General features: G+C 37.6%; 1 protein-coding gene across 1 annotated transcript; it reads right to left on the bottom strand.

Moving 5' to 3' along the window:
• Positions 1–2,650: 2,650 nt before the first annotated feature.
• On the bottom strand, positions 2,651–17,594 carry grk1a (G protein-coupled receptor kinase 1 a). The gene is made up of 7 exons (XM_007891608.2): positions 16,893–17,594; positions 11,190–11,317; positions 10,021–10,178; positions 8,458–8,541; positions 6,476–6,600; positions 4,978–5,179; positions 2,651–3,036 (listed from the first exon to the last, which is right to left on the bottom strand). Exons 1-7 carry the CDS (start codon positions 17,592–17,594, stop codon positions 2,741–2,743), a joined length of 1,695 nt encoding a protein of 564 aa, XP_007889799.1. The 3' UTR covers positions 2,651–2,740.
• Positions 17,595–17,841: the final 247 nt, after the last annotated feature.

Below are 17,841 nucleotides of genomic sequence, written 5' to 3'. Positions count from 1 at the left end.
TTCTTACTGCTTCTCCAGCCTGGACCACCCATTAAGATTTTGATTGCAGGTTTAACAGGAGCTATGAGGGAGGCCTCCCTGCCCCCATTGACTGGTCTGCCCTTCCAAGTTCTGCCAACAAGCCAGGCTGGCTGTGCTGGCATCAGCAGCGCCCTTGAATACTGCGGACCTGGTTGGCTCAGGAACTGGACAACTAGACCACAGAGGGCTGGCTCGATTCCGACATTCCGTTACCAAACATGACACCTTGCAGTAACACAATGATTGCTTATCTGCAATGGTGCTGGTCTCATTTACATGTATGATCATCTCTCTACCAGTACCTCTCTATCAGTAACTGTGTTCATCAATAAAACAAGTATTTTGTTTGTACTTGGCTTGTAAAAATCCTGATTTACACTAAATTTACACTTTTTTGTGTCAAATTTTTCCTCCCCAATTTTTTTCCTTTTTAACACAACAAAAGACCCTGAAAAAACCTGGGGTTTCATTTTTTGTGCAAATCTGAGTTACCACGCGGATTCCTTATTAAGAATAAGGAATTTCTAATAATGGCTTATATAGAATACGGGTTTATAATAATTTATATATAATATACTCTGATCAAGGAATCCAATTAGAAAGTGCCACTTATTAGATCCTGTGCAATCTAGCTCTTCAGTAGCTGGAGGAAATGAACTACAAAGTGTGTGGAAAGTGGCCATTGTTGGAAGACTAAATGGAAAGATTTTTTTTTCTTACGCTTATCACACACACGCATTTTAGATTCACCACGGGACCGTGGAAATCACCAATATAAATGGAAATTCAGGCTGGATAAAACCCTGCTACTTAGAACATTGTTTGTGTGGTTTGTTTCAGATATTTTATTACGTCTTTACTCTTTACAGTTTTCAGTAAGCTCCACTATTTGCTTTAATTTATGAAACTTTGGGCAGGTAGCACTGATGTGATACATTTCCAATGACAATGACAGTCAGAATAGAACTCTTATTCAAGATCTAAGAAGGCATTTATCACACAATAAAGTGAAAAATCCAACATGCGATGGGTTATATATTGCATGTCTAATTTTTCAGTCTGTAGCTGTTTGACAAACCCTCTTGCTTTCTCCAGCTAAACACTAAACATTTGTGTTTCTGTAGCATCTGATGTCTCTTCTGCTGCTATGTCTGAAACGGGGAAGGAGAAGTCCCACTTGGTTCAAGATTTACTTTATTTATGTGGCATTTCAGAGCAACTAGAATTTGGCAAATAGCTGAATTCAGTCTTAACTTTCAAGTTATTTTTCTAGTTCTTAAAAGAAACATAGAGAAATTAAAATTAAGGCTGTATTTAAGAATCTGCTGAATCCTGAATATTCTGAAATGCTACAAAAATAGGGTAAATCTAGACCCAGGTCAAATTTGCCTCCATAGATTACAACCCCAAATAAAATACAATTGTACCTTCCAACAGACAAATTCAGCTTCACAATACACAAATAATTGCTTCACCCTGAAATAAATCCACCCAGCTATAATAGACTATTCCTCTGTGAGTACTTCAACTTATTCTAAATTATTATGTTGTGTAGAAAACTACCACAACTCTGTGTTAGTAATTTCAGCACATCAACTGCACAATGCAAGATTATTGCATTATTTCACTCTTGCAAATCTCAGGATAAAATCATTGTGTGAGAGAATACTTCACTCCTATGCATAAATAATTCTCACATTGAATAGAACATATTTGTTTACCTTTTTTCAAACTGGAAGCTTTTGCATAAAGTATCATTCTAATATAATACATTTGAATATAATCTATTAACAATTGTTTGCAAAGATTTTCTTCTACATAGCAGAATTTAGCTTAAATCATTGTCTGTTATGAACCATGTCTAAGATACAAAATATTATTGATATAATGTAATTTTTACAGTAACATATTTTGCAAGCTCTAAAATTGCATTTATATGTTATTGGATTTAATTGTTGGCCAAACTGTCAGCACTCCCAAATTACTGGAGAAGGAAAATGTGGTAAACAGTGAAAGGGATTGCAGAAAAGTGCAGGAAGACATAACCAGGCTAGCAGAATGGGCAGATGACAAATCAAGTTTAATGTAGCAAAACATGAAGTAGTTCACTTCAGTAGGAAAAAAATAAAGAAGCCATCTACAGTCTAGATGGTAGGAACCTAAGAGGAGTAATGGAATAAAGAGATTTGTGGATTCAGATCCACAAATCTCTAAAAATAGCTACACAGGTAGATAAGGCTATTAAAAAGGCCAATGGGCTTTATATCCAGTAGTATAGAACCTTGGTAAGATCACATTTGGAGTAATGTGTCCAAATCTGGTCTCCATATTATAGAAAGATTATATAACTGCGATGGAAAGAGTACAGCGTAGGTTTACAAGGATGATACCAGAGCAGGCAGGTTCCTGGGATTAGGGTAGACTGAATGCATTGGGGTTTTATTTGAGACATTTTAATGGAAAACCTAATAGAAGTGCTTACAATTATAAAAGGGTTCAATAAGGTTAACATGAATAGGTTCTTTCTACTGGTTGGGAGAGTCCATACCAGGGGTCACAAATAGAAGATCGCGACTAGTTGGACTGGTTGGACCAAGTGGCCTGTTTCCGTGCTATACATTCTTTGTAAATCTTTCAGAAATTCCCCTTAAGCTTCAAAGTATGTACATGAGCCATTCTATTCCTAAAATATGAAGCCTAGAACAGTTTCTTTACATGTTTAAGCAATGCAGCACACGCCTGATTTGGAAGGAGGAGGCTCCAGAATAGAATCTCTCCTTAAATCATTTGGTAATCCACCAGCTGGTCCCCACACATTGAGTTCTCCAAAGAGCCCTGTTTCTATCATCTCTTCTTGCCATGGAATGGTAATGTTTCCAGTTGAAAATTCATCGAAAAACTCCTTGTCTGGATCATCAAAATTAACACCTTTCACAGTTGAGAAGGCACCCACGTCTTGGATGTCTTTTGCGTATACTGTTTTGGAATCTGGAGTAAAGGGAGGTGGGAGTATACCTATAAGAAAGCAAATAATCTAAATCAAAGAGAAATCTAAATCAAATCATACTATTCTATTGCTTTCTCTTACACATGAGTTTAAAAAACAGGGCAGTGATTTTTTTAAATTTTTTTAAAAATTTGCCCACAAAATATAGTCAATCCACTCCACAATATATTCTTGTGAAGGGCTTTGAAATGTCTCAACAATGTGATAAGGAGCTTATCAAATCCAAGGATTATTATTACTCTCAAAGCAGCTCTCTGTTACAGGTACACTTGTGGAGTCCTGTAGCTCAGTGGTTAGAGCACTCACTTTGCAAGTGAGAGACCTGAGTTCAATTCCAGGCAGGGCGAAACCTTGGGCAAGTTTCCTTACTCCACACACCTAATAATAATCCCTCCAAAACCAAAAACAATAATAAATTGGTCATTTTCAATCTACGACTGTTTGTGGGACATTGCTGTGCGCAATAGGCTGCCGCGTTCGCCCACAAATATACAGTCAATTCACTTTACAGTGTGTTCTGTGAAGCGCTTTGGGACGTCCTCCCAACGTGAATTAACGCTATATCAAATGCAAGGATTATTATTAGTATTACACTTGGTGGTATGGAAAGGGTTGTCCTCACCTCACTAAAATGTTCAGCAAACTCTCCTTATGTAAACATTGAGTTGTCCGTGTGTGAACACTGAGTGTCTGAGCTCCAGAAGGAAAACTACTGGTCCATCCTAAATTGGCTTCAATGAAATGGGAAATTGTGCTCAAAGTGGGCTCAATTTCCATATGTGGGACACAAGAGTAATAACCACAACGTGCCTTATATAGTACCCTTCATGTGAGGTAGCATCTCGGAGCACTTATGACAGTAATATTGGAATTCAGTCCAATGTTTCATAAATAGGAAAATGATTGGAATCTTAATGAAATTAAGATTTTGTCTGATTCTTTCTGGGCAACATTTGTTCAGCTTAAGTTTACTTATTGAAAGTAAAATAAATGAGGGTAGGATAAAGTACCATTGATAAGAACTGATGTGATCTATGGGGGAGTAACCAGGTTGTGTCAAATAATAAAAGGCAGCCTCACATTGAGCACACTAACCACATCTCACGTAAAATCAAGCTTCGGGATATTAAGAACATATTGTTCCTATTTCCATTGAGGCTGTAAAATTATGAAATCTGACAAAGAAAAAGGATTCCTCATTTGATTTGATTATTGTTACAGTAAAAATAAACTATAGCTGATAGCCACTTGTTAGAACTATATTATTTTTTCTACTTGTAACAATATGCAAATGAAGGGTTGCTTGTTTAACATGCAAATCAATATTTACTCACTAACGTCTCCTTGTTTCTGGTTCCAACTTCTTCAAACTTTCCCATACATTCTCACCAACTGACTGAGCCAATGCACAGTCTTGGTGTTCCGATCCAAACTCAGCACTCTGTCCTTCATTACATCTAGTCCTTGAAGCAGACCACTTTTCCTTTACTTTCACCACATTGCCCATCTCAATTCCTAGCTCACGCCTAATGCAGCTGAAACTGTTATACATGCTTTGTCACCTCCAGACTTGACTTATCATTCCCTTCTCCGCTGGCTTCCCAGGTTTTACCACCTGCAAGCTTCAGGTTGACCAAAATTAGGCACACACATCTTCACGCCACACCAAACTTCTTTTGCCCATCATCCCAGTCCTTGCCAGGCTTCACTGGCTCTCAGTGACTTCAAAGTCTTCACTCTCACTTACAAATCCCGTCACACCCTCAAACCACCCTAGCTCTGTGATTTTACTCCAGCATCACTCTCCTGCTCATCCTGTATGTTCAGCAAGATTGGACCTGGTACGTGTTCCATCAGGTCCTAAAAAAATTTTGGTTAACAGAAATGAAATACAGTCCCAAATTTATAGAGCAACTTTGTACATTTAAAGGCCCACTGATGTACTTTACCGGCATTGAGTTTCCTCCAGTTGATATCTTTGAAGAAGCTATGTGCTTTTAATTCATCACAGTTTCCATTTTTGAATCCAACGCGCTTATTGGGATCTTTCTCCAACAAAGCCTCACAAAATGCTTTGCATGGCTCACTAAATTTTTCTGTGTAAGACGCTGGGTCATTAAGAATACGTCTTTTTACTTCTTTGTTTTCAACCTGGAAAAAAAAACAATGTTTAACTTGTTTCAAAGACATTGCTAATGTCTAATATTCATCTAGGAATGAATCGGGACAGGACCTTTGTTTTTTGCACTTAATTTTGCTTTGAACAAGAGGTTAGTCACACTGTTGGTGAGAATGGTGTTATCAGTATGGCTAAAATGCACAACCTGTGAGATCATGATATGTATTTTCCAGGGGTATTGTGTGGACTATACAAAGAACAACCAATAGCAATTTTTCCCCATAACTCCCCAAGGTGGTAGTATGTGTGCACTCACTGGGGAAGAACTGTTCTCTCTTTTCTTTCCTCATTTTGTCAAGAAAAATGCACAAGATGTTAATTGTCACTGATGGTAATTAGCAGACCACACGTTACATTTTTCAAACGCTCCCCATAACCAAATTTCATAGGATTATATAATTTACATAGAAATATTAATGTTGCAAAGGCCAATTTCAGAAAGTAGTTCTTTACCCAGATGGCAATTAATGACTGGAACAGGTTATCAGGAAGTTGATTAAGGCAAGAATGCTGGACGAGAACAACTTAATTTGGTAATGCAAAAAACGATAGGTTGCGTACTCTGAAAGGATGAGATCAAATGGGCCGAAGGGCCTTCTTCATTTGAATCACTCTTGTGATCTTGTGAAAGTTAGGATTCAAGAACTCAGTTGAATGTGTCCCAAGTTGCAATAGTTTCACACATGTACCAGAGCTTAACTATCTTGCCCAGCAACATTTTAAGGCAAGGCAATAATTGAAATAAAATGAAAGATTCAAGAAATGTTCCACATTTTGGACTGCAGCTTTTACCACACTGCTACTTCATTTAGTTTGGGTTTTTAATCTACTTTTAGAAATTCTATTTGGTTAGTTGAATCTGGTCAAATAACAGAAAATAAGAATTTCATGAGAACTAAAATATTAATATACCAAGTGGGCAACCCTATTGTTTAATGCAGTCAGCACCAGTTCAATTCAGAGTTTTATCAGCAAAATGTAAGAGGGGAAACATGTTTAATTGTTTTATTGCATTGAAACATTAAAACGTGTGCAAATTATTATACTGTGACCTTTCTGCTCACCAAATTACATTTTATTTTCAATTATTTTCCACAATTAAATGTGAAAAGCTATTGCTCAGGTTTTGTATCAATAAGCTCTTCGTCAATCAGAAACTTGTTTTGCCAACTGGAATGTATTTATTATGATCAATAATCATAAAACCCTGAACAAACTATAAATAGTTACAATCTAAGTATTAACCCCGATTTAAGATGGCTGCTTACATGTTCTCCTCTGGTTCGAAATGGTCCCTTTGCAGCAATCATTTCATACACTGTGACACCCAGCGTGAAATAATCCACTGAATAATCATATTCTTCACTTTTTAACAACTCTGGGGCCATAAAACCTGAAGTGGAAACATTTCAGTTTAAGAATTAGCTAACCCAACAAATGAAAAAATTGGGTACTACAACAATAATACAAATTTACATTCACATCAGGTCTTTCATGTTGGGAGGATGTCGAGGGGAGGAAAGAAAGAGGATAAAGCTAACAATTAAATAAATTTTTTGATGCCCAAATAGTAACATAATAATATTATCATTTACAATTAAAATACTGTGCAACAGAATTTCAACGAGGCACTTCTTAGTAAACAAATATGAAGAAAAATGATTTTGGAAGAAGAGCTGGAAATATTTGCGTCAATTTCAACTTTGATGTGTTCCAATGTTATTTACATCCAGCGCAGAACACAAGAGTTCTGTGTTGCCTGAGGTTGCCATCTTTCAGATGAAACATTAAAGCAAGGTTCCTTAATTTAACAATTTTATTTAGTTTAATTAAATTTAATTTAAATTTAATTTAACAAGGTTGCCTGTTCAGGTGAATGCTAAAGATTCTTGCAAAGTAAATTTGAAGAGAAGGCATTTTTTCCTGGTATCCTGGCCAACAACCTTCCCCATTATTTGATCATTGAGTCCTGTAGCTCAATGGTTAGAGCACTCGCTTTGCGAGCGAGAGACCTGAGTTCAATTCCAGGCAGGTCAGGGCGAAACCTTGGGCAAGTTTCCTTACTCCACACAGAGCCTAATAATAATCCCTCCGAAAAACAAAAACAATAATAAATTGGTCATTTTCAATTTACAACTGTTTGTGGGACATTGCTGTGCACAATTGGCTGCCGCGTTCGCTCACAAATATACAGTCAATTCACTTTACAGTGTGTTCTGTGAAGCGCTATGGGACGTCCTCCCGACATGAAAAGCGCTATATCAAATGCAAGGATTATTATTCACTGAATGACTGCTTATGGAATTTTGCTGCACAAAAGGCTGCACAAATTTCTTGCATGTAAATGAGTCACTTACGTGACGTAAATCGCATGATGACTGGAAGAAGCAGTGCAGGAAATGGCAAGTGAGGTGGCACTTTACACTTGATCATACACAAAGAACAATACAGTATTTTGATGGCAACAAACCAGTCTGTCTAGTCTGTCTGCGTCACCTGACTCATCTTAGCCACGGACCAATATTTGAGACACAAACATGTTGTTTAGAGGGTTACTTTGTTCTTAGTAAAAAAAGAAAGTCACTGAAGTTGACTTTGAAATTCTCTTGAAACCTTGTATATGACAAGGTTTTTCAGATTTTTTTCTTTTTAGGATCTGGATTAGACCAGCAAGACTTTTGTTCATTCTACTTGTCCATATAAAACAAGCATTGCTAGGACATCCAAAGTAAATGAATGAGATATATTTTCAAAGAAATAAAAATCGGAGGAAGAAACTGGCAGGTAATTCCATCTGGGTCTATTCATATAGAATTTTATACTGTCCAGAATTTGGCAAATTCTTAAATAAAATCTTAATTTAATGGCAGTTTTCTATAAGTTTCTTTTGAAAACTACAGAAACCCAGCTACAAAGTTAAGGTTGAAGTCAACAATTCATCAAATTCTGCTTATAATATAACAATATCCCTTGCATTTGATAAAGCTTTTTATGTCCGGAAGAAACCTCAAATTGCTTCACAGGATTTACTGTAGAGGATAATGACTGTGTATTTTGTGGGTGAATACCACAGCCAATTTGCACTTAGTATGCTTTGTAATATGTAAATAGAATAAATCTTGACTCAAGTGAAATTTCTCTCCATAGGTTTTGCACATCTAAAACAATTTGCTTTTTTTAGTTCCCATTCTCAGACTGCGCCAAAGCCTAATCAGGATTGCTAGTGTTTATGATCAATTGATAAACATACCTGGAGTTCCTGCATAGCCCTTTGTCTTGGTTTGATTTTCACCAAGTTCTACAGCAAGCCCAAGGTCAGAGATACGAACATGTCCTGCAAAAACAATCAGAAAAGAAAGAAATTAGATATTTCCTCATTTCACTTTTTTTCCCTTTTATCTCCTGAAGACACCATGTAAATGTAAGGCAGTCAAGTAGTCTGATCTCATGCCTGTGCGATGTCACTTTTTAACAGGATGTTTGGAGCCTGTGCAAGACTGGCACAGGTCGACAAGCTTTCCTCTTCTTCCCCCCAGCCCCATAGTAACCTTTTAAACTGTACCTCATCTGATGGAATTTGCATTTATTTAGCGCCCCTCATATAGGTTAGCATTTCGAAGCACTTCAAAGCGAGATCGTATGCCAAGCAAGAGAGAAGGAGGAATGGGAAGGTGGCAATAGGCGTGCAGGTTAATAGGTTTAAAGACAATAGGAAGGGGAGGGAGTTCCAGAGGTTCGGGGTGCAGAAGCTGATGGTTCACTGATAGCAATGCAGAATGAGCAGGAGACGTGCAGCAGGCCTGAGTTAGCTGAGCGGAAGGGGGTGCATTCATTCTGTATGCAGGACGTCAGGACTAGTCAAAGTACTTTAGCATCCTGCTTTGTCAAGTAAGTTTCCCTTTAGCCTTTCACTAGACGCTACCTTATCAGCGCTTGGCGGGAACTAAGCAACAAATTCACTGACCATTTGGATCTGAAATGCTTAAAATAATGGGAACATGGGAGACAGTAACACATTTGTAGATTTACCTTAGCTTAAAGCATTCCTTGTGTTAATGAAGACAAATAACACACTAAGCTATACTGCACATTTTTCCTCATTGATTCAGTGAATAATAATAATCCTTGCATTTGATACAAGCACGGGATTTGAACCTCAAACTTTAGTCCCAAAGGTGAGACTGTTTTCAACCGGACCAAGCTCACACAATTGAATAACAACTCAGTATCGTATAACTACCATTGATTGAACCAAATTATATCAGTTTATATGACTTAGAAATCTTTATAGCCTAACTTTTAAAGTTCATGTAGACACCTCAGTGACCTCAGGCTGTTTCAATGAATGATAGTGATTTCAATGGTGCTAAATAAATGCAAGTTGTTCTTGCTGTTCCAGGTATTTTGAAAAATATATTCATAATAAAGCTGTTCACTTTGTTGCTCTTCACTTCAAAATTATCTCAAATTATTTAGAGCTGATGTTTCAGTTAAATGTTAGTGATCCAATGATCTGACATACGTTACAGTACCTCTCCCTCCACCAACTGCCGTGTTAGTATGTTTTTACTGAGCGGTTCCATAATTTGCACTTCTCTCTTTCTCTATATTTTAAATTCCAAAATTCCTCAGTGACCACTGATTAATATTGATGCTATCATGGGCTGGTGTTCTGCGTCTAATTATTCTGGATCAATCATAGGAATTTAAAAGCATCCTTGATATAGGAGAAATGAGTATAAACATAGCAGCAATGTAGAAGCTAAGTTGTTTACCAGCTTAGTGTTTGATGAATTCGAATCTCTCAGCTCACCTTCATTATCCAGCAAAACATTCTCTGGTTTGAGATCACGGTAAACAATCTTGTTCTGATGGAGATGCTCCATGCCACAGACAATCTGAGCTGCGTAGAAACATGCCCTATCTTCACCAAAACCTGGATTGTTCTCATCAACGTTGTAAATGTGATACCTAGAAAGGTAGAAGAATACAAACGTCAAATCAGAATATCAGTTTCATTGCTCCGTAACTACTTTAATAACCGTAACCATCTACAATTAACTACAAACTAAACTCTAAATAGACTTCTGTCCACCACAAGTTGAATTACTGCCCCAAATCGTACTTTGTATTGAATAGCAAATGCACTCAAGTGCCACCACCAATTTATGAGACTGCCTATTGTCAGCATCGTTCTTCACCTCTTAACAATGAGATTGAAAGAACTTCCCTCTGGAAAGTGGTAACATCTGAGTCAAAGGCACTGAAGGGCATTCTTCACTTGAACCTGTGTTGTGATCTTGTGGTTACGAGGAAGGTTAGGTTATTGGAGCCAGAGACAAGAAACATTTAGCAGCAGTAGTCAATACATATTCTGCGGTTTCCAACCTGTGTCTAAATTCTCCGAGATTAGGTAAGAAGGGCGTGTCCCTAGAGAGAAAGTGTGCCCTGTATACCAGACAAAATGAAAGCATACATATGTGGAACCCTCAGAAGTTTGGCTCGGAGAATCTTAAATATGGTGAGGTGTTTTTTTGCATGCGTCAGACCTCAACTGACCAAAATAAAAACCGTGTTGGGTTCATTTTAGAATATAATTTCTCATTATTAACTGACACTATTAAGTTCAACAGAGCAGAGCAAAACATAGTGCTCTTGTCATCAAGGTCCAGGAATTTATTGCCGATCAGAGAATCATCCTTTACAAGCATCCTCTACAATTTTCTACATCCTCTACAATTTTTCATTGAAGAAAATTTATTTCTTAAATCCTGTAAGCTTTCATTCAAGCTGCTATGCGATAGCTCCCAGAAAAGACCAATTACAAAGTGAATGATAACTTGACCCAGTTAATGAACAGATTGTAGTTCTATTGCATTTTTATTCTTCCGTAAAATGAATCAGATACATCATAGTTATACGTGGCTTGTTGCACTTGTGAAATCTTTAGAGAAATGTTCTAATTATATTCTACTTGATTACCTTAAATCTCCTCCATTCATAATTGTCATCACCAGACACAGTTCTTCTTTGGTTTGAAATGCATAAGCTAAGGAGACAATAAAACGACTGTGAACCCGTGCAAGGATTCTTTTCTCCACGATAGTACCCTGGAAAATCAAGAGAAATATGCTTATTGTGCTACTCTTTATTCACTTCAAAAAAACTGTTACAGAGTTCTAAATTACATTTCAATTAGAAAACCTGGATAGGGGGATGGGGTGGGAGGAGACTGGGAACACTCATGACAAACACATGTGTTTTTTTCAACAGCTAGAAAAAATATTATAGGCAAATAAAAGATAAGCAAAGGGTAGAAAATTCAAATGTTTAACAGCTGAATATTAGCAGTTGCACAAAATTTAAGAGATGATCTGTGTTGATCTGTAAAGAAAATAATTTGTTCTGCGTGATCTGTAAAGAATTTTAGCTGAAGCCAAAGTGGGTAAAGGCACATTCCCAAGCAATACAACTCCATACAGACCCCAAATGTTGCAGGTTTGAATCCCCACACTTGGTTAGCTATTCTCAACTTGGACAGTGTCTCAATTAAGTGTGAGTGCCACTGGCTAGTGAGGGAAAAGTCTGCTCCTGATTGCTAACTACATCTGCTGGAAAGTGCCGGTATATGGATGTTGGATGAGGACAGGATCAGGGTTGGCTGTGATGCTCTCAATAGGCAATCCCAATGTGATGAAGACTCACATATGAATAGCATTTTCAGATGAAGTACTAGAACCATCGAACCATACTGCAGCAGAAGAAATTGAGTGAGAAGGGAAGAAAACCTGAGCAAAAACATAATGGGGAAAGAAGAAATGTCTCTGTGGAATGTGTGCAGCACCTGAGCAATTCATGCAACAATATATACAAAACGATATGTCCAAACAGTGATGATGAACCACTAAAAATAACGTGCATAGGATCATATATAGGATATATAGGAACAGTAGGAAACTATTCTGCCTGATTAGCTGCCAAGCTTTGGCAGGATTAGTCTATGGATGTTCCTTCACTGCACAATACCTTAGAGGGAGTGGTTGTCACCTGAGCTACAGGTGTTAATCCTGGCCTTAGGCTACTGTGGGAAAGTCTTCAAATGCCTATAAGGACTCTGACAGACTACTTCCTGGAACAATGTGGAGGAGGGTTTTTCACCTGTGTGCTGAGAAAACTGAATGGACAATCCATTTGCTCTGTCACCTTGGCCCAGCCCAATTCATAATGTTACTGTCATTGATAATGTGCACCCTGGTGACATGGGCATTATCAATTGACTGGTCAATTATCTAAACTTCCTTCAGAAGATAGTTGGAGCATTGCATCAGCGTCCAACATGTGTCTCTTATGTCAGTACAAACATCTCCCATTCTTCAGGTACTCTTGTGTAGGGATCATTGAGGATTCAGCAATAAACAGTGAAGATTTTTACTATATTTTGCATAAGGTGGACCTTCCCTCTCATTAGAACACATTTGGTGATTATGGAAATCTGCCCTTCACCATCATCATCCAATGCTGTAAAATATCTCCCAAGAATGCTTATAGTCTCATGGACGATGCATATTATGGAGCATCTAAAAAAAAACATGAATGAGAATTAAAAACAATGGGTAAACACTTCAAATAATCCCTCAAGAAAAAAACCAATAATAATTTGGTCACTCAATCCACAACTGTTTGCGGGACACTGCTGTGCACAATTGGCTGCCACGTTTCACCCACAAAATACAGCGTATATCAAATACAACGATTATTATTGCAATAGTAAAAAACCTAATTTATTACAGATTATCCATTTTAATATTGGTCAACAATTATATCCCATTTACATAAATTAATCTGACAATATATCTAGAATTATTGGTCCCTAGTCCTATAACTTCCTCAAGCACTGCAATGCAGTCTCCATGAGGCTGGAACCATCTCACCCAACAGTGATAAGCGTCCAACTTTCATCCACTTTAGATAGAGTGAGTTACAGGTCACTTGTAGTCACAAAATAAGTTTGCAATTCTTGCTAAATCCTCCAAAGGAGCCTGTCTAGTTTGATAAATTGTGCACTAACAGATTAAACATCAATTCGGCTGTACGAGTACCGCTTCAAATATCCCAAAGTAACAAGGAATGTGTACTTGTTGAATGTCAATGCCGTGTTTGATTTGTGAACACCAATATGTCTCCTAACAAAAGACTGAAATACTTTAGCAAGATTGAATTTTTTGGAGACCTCAAGAAGAATGATACTTGCTACCATTCTAGTGGCAAAAATGTTTTGGCTTGCAAATTCATTAAACATGCATTATCGAAATGGTAAAATATCTGGTGAAACATACTATATATCTTGTCTAGGGCCCTTGGCTTTTTGGTCAATAGATGAAATAATTTATCAATTTCCAGCAGTTATGGCAGAGACTAAGATGCAAATTGAGCTTTGTGTTCTCATGTCACATCCAGCTAAGATGAAGACTTAATGGATGTCCAGATGGAAAATGAATGCAGTTTCATTTCACAGTATGCAATGTTATCAAAGTCCAAAGTTTGCAGAATCCAATGTTTGAACAGTTTCAAATCCTTATTACACAGAAATCTCTGGTGGAAAAAATGGAAGTGTTTCTGATGGGGAATGCACTTGTAGTGTCCGACACTTGCAGTGTCCAATATTTGCAGGATCCAATGTTTAAACACTTGGATTTAAACCTTATTGTAGATAAATATGTGTATGTGTGTCTGTTTTGATAGGAAGGCATTTGTGCCAGAAAATAATACAAGCATTTCAGGGATGAAATATCGTTAATAATAATAATCCGTGCATTTGATATAGCACCTTATCACTTCTTTGAGAAGTCTCAAAGCGCTTCACAGAATATACTGTAAAGAGAATTGACTGTATATTTTGTGAGTGAAACGCGACAGCCAATTGTGCACAGCAGTGTCCCACTCATGGATTGAGTGACCAAATTGTTTTTATTTATTTTGAAGGAATTATTACCCCTGGAAAAGCGAACCACCAATCAACTAACAGCCAGGTTCCTACTTACTGCTAGGTAAGCAGATGTGTGGAGTAAGGAAACTTACTCAACGTTTCACCCAGCCGGGAATCGAACCCAGGTCCTCTTGCTTGCGAGGTGAGTGCTCTAACCACTAAGATACAGCGCTCCACTTTTTTTCCTTTTCGTGCTCAGTGTGGTTACTCTATGTACTAATCCTAAAAAAATTATTTTTCAACAAACATTGATTTATTCATAGTATTAGCAAGTACAACATTAAATATTAAACTAGAAAGGGAATCCTAGACAAAGATTACTTCCTTTTTTTCCCCATCCTCCCAGCCATATTGATGCAGACTTTTCTCCAGTTTACACTTATGGGACTGAAAAAAACAGTGCTCGTAAAGATATAGGATGTCAGTGATGAAGAACTGAAAGTTATTTCTACTTTCAGAACTTAGCACCAGTATGAAATAACTCCTGGTCTAGCAAAGCACGGGCTAGATTCAGAGCCAATCTCCCATTTTCTCTGTCCCCTCAACGTGCCTTGATCCAAACTTCGACCGTACCAACTTTCCCTTTGGCTTCTCAGAGGTGAGATTGGCAATGATTGCCAATTTGTATGTATTTCTATAAATGCATATCAAATGCAAGGATTATTATCTAATCCATCTCTATGTATATCTAACGTTATCCAATTAATTCTACAACTTTCGCAGCATATTCCACATTTTCAAAGCCCATACAATTCCACAGCACAATGCAAATGCAAGATACCGGTCTTGTTTTCAACAATTGAACGTATTCATTTTATGCCAAAGTATCACATTCAAATTACATTTTTGGCAGATTATCATACTGTTCAGTCATTGAGCATCGTCATCATCAGAAATCTCTTTTAGCAGCATATTGGGTTGCTGACTGTCTTTTACATCTATTTATAAAATTTATAAAAAGGTTAACTTTGCCTGTCGCAACATTTTACATTAATGCACAGGTGTACTTTCCCAACTCTAGTGCCTTTTAGCAATAAATGCACATATTTATCGATTCAGGCTATTTGACATTATTAACACCATGTTTTCCACAGTATAGTACTGTACTAACATAGGCAAAAGGACAGCAAAGGCATTTGTGGCTGTAATTAGCAGAAGTTAAATGCAGGGATTATTATTAAGTCTCAAAACAGCAAAAGGATTCATGCTGATGAGATACAGAATGCTCAGGAAAATTAACATGCCATTAATGTAGTGGAACATTGTCTGATCGGACATTGACCATTACAAGGTAGACTAGATTTTTAAAAGGTGCCATATGATATCTAATTTGTGCCCATCCAATCTTCCTGCTGATGTCAGTAAAGGGAATCACGGCACTCATCCTCTGGAACGTTTTAAAGCTAATTAGGTTCCCCCGTGGGGGTTGTTCAATTATCCAAATATAGCTTTTTTATTTGGGTCATTGCTGCTGTGCTTAAGGGAATCAGCTGCTGGATCTGCATTGGTGGTCGGCCCTTCAGTCTTTCTGCGCTACTCTCTGGAACTCCATGCCAGAATTTTTCACCTCACCCCCTCCCTTGACTGTGCCTTTAGTCATCCTGCCCCCCCCAGCCCCCTAGCCCTTCACCCCTCTTGATTCCAACCCCCAGCTCGGGTGCAAAGTCCTCCCAACATGAAAAGTGCTATATAAATGCAATTTGTTGTTGTTTTTCTCACTGGCACCAAAGCACAATATCAACTCTGCTATTGCTCTAAAGTCCTGCAGGCCATCAATTACACCGACCTGCAGAAATACAGTACATTACTGAACAAAGTCATTTACATGAACAGGTAGGATGTCTTGCAGTCAATATTCTAAGGTGAACAATTATGACGGATCTGTACGTTCATTTTCCAGGTTCCTCAGCTGTACAAATTTAAGTTCAATAGTGGAGATTTCAGCATTAAAGATTTCTAATCAAGTATTAAACCTTAATTATTTTCTTTAATTTTTACCATCTTTGCCTTTCATTTATACATAATTTTTACCTCTACTCAATTAAGTTACATATAAATTATCTTCATTGCGAGGAAAGAAATGTTAAAATTATCTGAAGACACAAGTTTATCCAAGATATTGAAAATAATGCCACTATCAACTGGACTTGGTGAGAAAATTTTAATTCTAATGTCAATTTACCATCCATCTAAGACAGGCACAGTTTTATAAACATTGCATTTGTGCTCTGTGCAAAGCAGAAATGGATTTTACAGTAAACCTCATTTAAGTTGTATCAGTTGTGACTATACATTTAATATGAGTTATGCAAAGGATGAGCCAAGTCAAACTTGCCTAACGGGACTTGGTATGACTTATGCAATGTATACAGATTAGACTTTATGCGAGTTTTACTTTATTTTGAGGAAGAGGAGGAAATAGCCATGCTTTACATCTTCCCAACGTCAAAGGTGCTAATATAAATGCAACTTGTTCTTGTTTACACTATTGAGAATCCCATAAGTGGACTGTATCTGCTAATCCATTTCCTAGGTCAGATTCAAATGGAAGGTCATTGAGATGATTGTTAATCATACCTCAGCTAGTTATTGGCATCCCCTAATCCAATTACTGTAACCCACATTTTGCAGGATGTAACATGCACCTTTTGATATTTTTTACCGCAATAAAGTTTTAAGTGAAATTTATGCAATCTTACTTCATATCCTTTTCTTTTCTTCAATCTTTTCTTGTTCAGTTTTTTACAGGCGTATAACTTTCCCGTTGCTTTCATCTGACAGGCAGACACTTCCCCAAATCCTCCTTTGCCAAGCACTCTGAAGTCCAGAAACCATTCCTCTCCAATGGGTTGAGCCTCCAGCCACTTCCACTGCAGAAACCTATCAAAATACATACTCTCTTTGTAATTCTCAAAGGGAGCATCTTTTAAGAACTTCACAGTGGCTTCTTCGGACTCTGCAAAGAGGTCGTCCCTGACATTTTGGTAATCTTCCTTTACTCTCAGGATACTCTTCTCTTCCAAAAAACTACAGTAAAGTTTAGTCCCCGACTCCAAGTATTTGCTGATGATATTTTGTGCTTTCTGAACCCGATCTTCATCTTCAATTGTATTGTAGGTTTCAATATCCTTCCAGATCTCGTTCGCAGGTTTATATTCTGCCACACTCTCTAAATATTCTTGGAAGAGTCGTTTCCCGATGGGCTGTTTGACACAGATACTTTCAAACTCCAGGTCAATCTTGTCTTTAAGAGTTTCACTTTGAGTAATGTGAGGAAGTTTGAGTTTGGCTCGGAATTTTTTATCTCTGGTCATCTGGACATTGGTATTCCCATCAAAACTGCCCCTGGCAGAGATATAGGCAGAATTGGCCACCACTGTCTGCAAACCCCCTATATCCATCGTGATATTTTTTGTGTTACTACTTTACTTTGGCCAAAAGAACAACATAAGACAGACAGTACAAATGCTGTTGCCGAAACACCAAAATCAATTACTTGCTCAGAACAATAACACCCCTTGGAGTTTGATAGTTCAATACACACCACTTCAGTTTGATGTCAGTCTGAATGTCTTCCCAAGAAATTTGATCTTCTTTTTGCCTATAATAAGCAAGCAAGCAGGCAAAAGACCTTCTGCCAACATGAGG

This window comes from Callorhinchus milii, unplaced genomic scaffold (genome assembly GCF_018977255.1).
Source record: "Callorhinchus milii isolate IMCB2004 unplaced genomic scaffold, IMCB_Cmil_1.0 Scaffold4, whole genome shotgun sequence".
Classification (NCBI taxonomy): domain Eukaryota; kingdom Metazoa; phylum Chordata; class Chondrichthyes; order Chimaeriformes; family Callorhinchidae; genus Callorhinchus; species Callorhinchus milii.
The sequence above is the reverse complement of the archived record's forward strand: the minus strand, read 5'-3'. Positions and strand labels throughout refer to the sequence as shown.